This window comes from Gossypium hirsutum, chromosome D07 (assembly GCF_007990345.1).
Source record: "Gossypium hirsutum isolate 1008001.06 chromosome D07, Gossypium_hirsutum_v2.1, whole genome shotgun sequence".
Classification (NCBI taxonomy): domain Eukaryota; kingdom Viridiplantae; phylum Streptophyta; class Magnoliopsida; order Malvales; family Malvaceae; genus Gossypium; species Gossypium hirsutum.
This window is the reverse complement of record NC_053443.1, coordinates 46,705,356-46,710,838: the sequence shown is the minus strand read 5'-3', so window position 1 is coordinate 46,710,838 and position 5,483 is coordinate 46,705,356. Positions and strand designations below refer to the sequence as shown.

The 5,483-nt window shown below is 36.8% G+C and overlaps 1 protein-coding gene across 2 annotated transcripts; it reads left to right on the top strand.

Moving 5' to 3' along the window:
• Positions 1 to 1,897: 1,897 nt before the first annotated feature.
• On the top strand, positions 1,898 to 4,661 carry LOC107954831 (diacylglycerol lipase-alpha). Of its 2 annotated transcripts, XM_016890515.2 has the most exons (5): positions 1,898 to 2,880; positions 3,071 to 3,129; positions 3,251 to 3,379; positions 3,928 to 4,063; positions 4,151 to 4,661. In XM_016890515.2, the coding sequence occupies exons 1-5, from the start codon at positions 2,182 to 2,184 to the stop codon at positions 4,484 to 4,486; spliced, it is 1,359 nt and encodes a 452-aa protein (XP_016746004.1). In that variant the 5' UTR covers positions 1,898 to 2,181; the 3' UTR covers positions 4,487 to 4,661. The 2 variants fall into 2 exon arrangements, with proteins under 2 accessions (XP_016746004.1, XP_040953692.1); XM_041097758.1 differs by having other exon boundaries at positions 1,976 to 2,880; positions 3,928 to 4,661.
• Positions 4,662 to 5,483: the final 822 nt, after the last annotated feature.

Below are 5,483 nucleotides of genomic sequence, written 5' to 3'. Positions count from 1 at the left end.
TCTTTAGAGGAAAACTCTTTTCCAACTTCTAAATCACTCGAATCCAACGAAGAACTCGCATGGTCCGGTCTTCTATGTGGTAGTTTTGCAAACTCCAACGCATCTTCTACTAATAGGTCCACATTATGCATGTGGGCTAAAGGTGAGTAGAACTGAGGATCTTCTTTGGCATCTTTGCCTGAACCTTTAGCATCTGAACCTCCATCTTCTAGTTCAGTTGGAATCGGCTTCGGTTAAGAGAATAATACAATTTCTGATTCATTGGCAACAGGCTCCCGGATTGGATCGGTATCGAAGTCAGTGCCCTTTTCATTCTCAACCCGACCAACACCTCCAAGGTTGGATGTCCCCTCGACGGTGGACGTCGTAGGGAGTACATCATCCTTTCTTGTGTAGTTGTCGAAATAGCCAAAATCAACTATTGGTTGCCAACCATTGGAGCTTGATATCATTCCACTGTAAGTGTTCCCAGCATTGAAAATCGATTGACTGAAGTTCAAATCAAAACCACCAATTTAGTATCCTGCAGTGGTCCAGTATTTCGTGTTACCACCAAATCCTAACTGTTTGGTGTTTCCCCTATCGCTGTTGACATCTAGGGCTGAAACAAATTAGTGTATTCCTATTGATGATTCCGAGATATCATAATGGGAACTTTCTAACAAAGCGGTGAACCCGCCGCAAACTGTGTTATTGGACTCTCGGCTTATTCTTCCATTCTGGCCTCTCGAACAAGAACATATGTCAACCTCCGAGGGCATTCATCTGTCCTTGCAAACTCTGCATATAACTTGAGAAATGGTGATCCATTGTTAATATGCATTTGCACAATCTCTTTCAACCCCCACGCACCTCTAATATCGAAAGCGTCATATCTAACGAGGTTGATCGAAGCACAAAATCAATATTTAAGGGACGATACTCTCATTTGGTTGGATCTAACGATTTTCCACCTAATTCTTGTCTGAAGTTCGGGCAATTGTATGTTATAGTTAAAAGCCAACAACGGTGTGTTCTCTGATAAAAAAACGACCCGCTCTCGATGTCACACACTTCATCGTCGTAATAAAAAATAGTATTAATTCGTCCACTCATTTTTAACGAAATAACATATTTCACATGTTCGAAACAAAAAAAAATCATGTAGAGAAATAGTGTCGTAATTAAATATGAACAACAAAAAATGATCATTACTTTATGCAAATTGTGTGGTAGCTCCAAATTATGCCTGATGTCTGAACTTCTCTTACTCTGATCTTCTTTGCTCATAAATGCCTTATGACACTCAATGATGAAATAGGTTGCTTTTATAAACCCAAGGGTGAGTGCCAATTGATTTAGAAAATTTTCCCGAGCTTGTGGGAGTTAAAATTAAACCCAAACCCTACTTAAAAAACCGTGAACCCTTACAGTAATTAAAAAATAAAAATAAAACTCTAACCCTAACTAAAATGTTACACATGAAAAATAAAAAATAATTTCAGTTAGAAACGTTTCATAAAATCAACATATTCTCATAATTTTTTGATAAAATTACGTACACACTTTTTTTTCTGACATTTTTGAGAAATTCATTCAAGTTTTCAACAAAAACAATTTTTTAAATCCAAGCTTCACATGAATCATGGTTTGAATATAATAGTAAGTTTGAATTAAGTATGATACATTGAACCCAAAAAGACTCGCATCCTAGATTTATATTGAATTTTTTTTTTGGTTAATAAATCAAATAATATTTGGCCTAATAAACTAATTATCCATGCTTTCAACCATCGATTAACGATGTGACGTTAGACCATGAACCCAAAAAAAAAACAAACTGTGACCTTCGACCAAAAAACGGAAAAAAAATTGACGATGCCACATTATTTTGGACTTTTATGTCCAAAAAGTCCCCGTCCCTGAGACTTTAGGACAGGCAACCGGTTTAGGACCGAATCACCGAAACAACTATAAAGGAAAACTACAGCTTGGATATGTCTGAAAACCAGATTCCGTCCCCCTAAAATAAATATTCTTATAAAAAATGGTCGTCTACCCTACTTGTGTACCCTCGCTGTCTCGAGCCTTCTTTTGAGTTTCCATGTGCTTTCTTTCCCCTTCCTTTCTCTCCTCACAATCCCACCTCTGTTTCCATTCATTATCAAAAATCTGTTACCCAATTCTCTCATTCGACCATAAATGTCACTCTCTTGCGGTGTCGAATGCGTTCTCTTGCTTGGCTGTTCGCGTTGGGCATGGAGACGCTGCACCTACGTTGGTTCAAACGACAGTGAAACCTGGCCGTTAGCTACCCCCGACGAGTTCGAACCTGTCCCTAGAGTCTGTCGTCTAATCCTAGCTGTCTACGAACCTGATCTCAGAAACCCCCAGTTCCCTCCCGACGGCGGCTACCGACTCAACCCTGACTGGGTCTTGAAACGCGTCACCTACGAAGACGCCCTTGGCCGTTCTCCGCCTTACCTTATCTACGCCGATCATGACCGGAAGGAAATCGTGATGGCAATCAGGGGACTCAACTTGGCCAAGGAAAGTGATTATAAATTGCTTTTGGATAATAGGCTAGGGATGCAGATGTTTGATGGAGGATATGTCCATCACGGGCTGTTGAAATCGGCGGTTTGGCTGTTGAACGTGGAGAGTGAGACGTTGAAGAGGGTTTGGGAAGAGACTGGGAGGGAATATCAGATGATTTTCGTGGGACATTCGTTGGGGTCAGGCGTGGCGGCGTTGATGACGGTCTTGGTGGTTAATCACAGGGATAGATTGGGTGGGATTCCCCGAAGTAAGCTTAGGTGCTATGCGCTGGCGCCCGCCAGGTGTATGTCACTTAACTTAGCTGTCAAGTATGCTGATGTTATACACTCCATTGTGTTGCAGGTGAGATTACTTATTTTTTGTACTCAGAATTGCTTTCTTTCTAAATTTGTCTAATGCATTTGGAAGCACACTAATATTTCAACAAAAAAATGAAGAGTTGGTATTAGTAACATTTCCTAATCACCTCCATTCAGTGAATTTAGATTGTCAACAATCTCCTTATCAGCATGAAATTATAATTGGTTTCCAGGATGATTTCTTGCCTAGAACAGCCACCCCCTTGGAAGATATCTTCAAGTCAATTTTCTGGTTAGTTTGTGTGTTTTGCATCTTTTCATTGATATTCTCTTAGAGCTTTATTATTTCTATTAGTAGTAGTAGTAGTAGTAGTAGTAGTATACCTTAAACTAGGTCTTGATGCATTGGACAGCTTGCCTTGCTTGTTATTTCTTATTTGCTTGAGGGATACCTTCATACCAGAAGGTAGAAAACTTAAAGATCCAAGAAGACTTTACGCACCTGGACGGATGTACCATATTGTCGAAAGAAAATTTTGCAGGTACCGATATTTTCACTCTCTTGCTTCTTCTTCATCTTTACATTGACCGACGAATTTTGTGTATATTTGGATGACTTCATTGCCCTGCAAAATGAAAACATACAAAAAACTTTTCCCTTGCAGGGTTTTTGCCTATGTTCTTCTTCTTCAAGTTTACTTCTATTTGTTACATAGAAAATAAGCTGTGTCAAAATTATATTCTTTAGTCGCTCTTAGTCAGTGAATGCATTATCAATGACATTGCAGGTACCGATATTTTCACTCTCTTGCTTGTTAGTAGAATAAGTTCATTGAACACACACAACTTAGACGTGAGGAAGCTATTTCATAGTTTACTTTTATGTTAGTCGGACTAGGGTATAAGTGTTGGATATGGATATTACTCGTATATTGAAAAGAATTTTCATTATTGAAGAGTTTTAAAATTTCGCTACCCATACTTGTTCCTTGAATGATAAGTTACCAATATTATTTACAATTTTATCTTGGATTATGTTGAGTTTGTCTCTATATTTGATGTTAAGTTACCATGTGATTTGAGTCTGCAGATGTGGGAGGTTTCCTCCAGAAGTCAGAACAGCCATTCCTGTCGATGGGAGGTTTGAACACATTGTGTTATCATGTAATGCAACATCCGATCATGGAATAATTTGGATCGAAAAGGAAGCAGAAAAGGCTTTGGAGGCAAGTGTTCTTTGTTTGGGTTTAACATTTAAGCTTCTCAGTTGTATCATGGATTACCAGCAATGGCTTACTTGTTGGTTCCTACAGATTATGAGGGAGAACAAATCTGAGACGATAACTGTTCCCCCAAAAATACAGAGACTGGAGAGGTTGCAGACCATCGAGGACGAACACAAAGATGCGTTGGAAAGAGCTGTCAGTTTGAATATCCCTCATGCTGTATCCACAGTCGAGGAACTGACTGAAAACAAGGAAATGGAAGCAGGGGCTGCCAAAGCCAATAATGGAGACAGCCCAAAAGCTGAACCGGAGTTAAGCTCTAGAGGGGCTAACTGGGACGAGTTGGTTGAGAAACTTTTCAAAAGGAGTGAATCAGGGAAACTAATGCTAAAGAAGGAATCAAATCCCACTCAAATCCAATAGCCAACCAAAAATTATTCTTTTTCCTTTCTCAGTTTCCATGGCATTACCGGCGACTGTACAATTGAGGTTGATCTCATAGAACAATGATTCATTGATAATGTATATACATTCTTTCAATTTTTGTGATGATTGGAAACTACATCTATTCAATATAATATGATATATTTAAAAAGAACATATGAGTGCTCATCTCAAATGTTGACATCTCTTTTATGGTATAGCGTGTTGGAATGAAAGTATATTGCATTTTTAAAAAGAAGAATCGAGTTTAAATTTAGAGAAATTTTGTAGGAATGGATAATCACGAATCTCAAAGATAGACTGAAAAAAAACATGAGTACAGTAAATGGGTTACTCTCAAATGTTGACATCTCTTTAAAAAAAAAGATATTGCTCGTAAATGTTGGAAGCATTGATAAAACATATTGCATTTTTAAAAGAAGAATGAAAGCCAAATTTAGAGACGATTTTATTAGGAGTAATTACGAATACTAAATATAGACAAATTTTTTTTTCATTTGAAAAAAATAAGAGGTAATTTAAAATAAATAAATAAAAGGAATGGGCAAGAAAGTGAAAAGAAATAAGAATAAATCAACATTTAATCCTTGGCCTCTAATTTTTTGGGTCCATATTAGTTGGAATTTAGTAATTTTTTTATTAATTTTATCATTAAATTTGGATTTGATTGAATGTGATAATATAACACTTTAAATTTATGTCACTTCATCGTTTAAAAGTTAAAAATATATATACAATTTAAATCTACAAAAACTAAATTTTTGTGAGTGATGATGTGAGCACCGTAGATGTGCTACTCCTTTTCTTTTTCTTTTAGAAAAAATAAGAGGTAACTTAAAATAAAATAAAATTAAGAGATAAAAGAAAATCCTTAAATCTGTTTTTTTTTAATTTGGTCTTTAATTTTTTTCAAAATTAGTTAGAATTTGACAATTTTTTCCAATTTGATCACTAAATTTAGATTTTATTAAGTGCG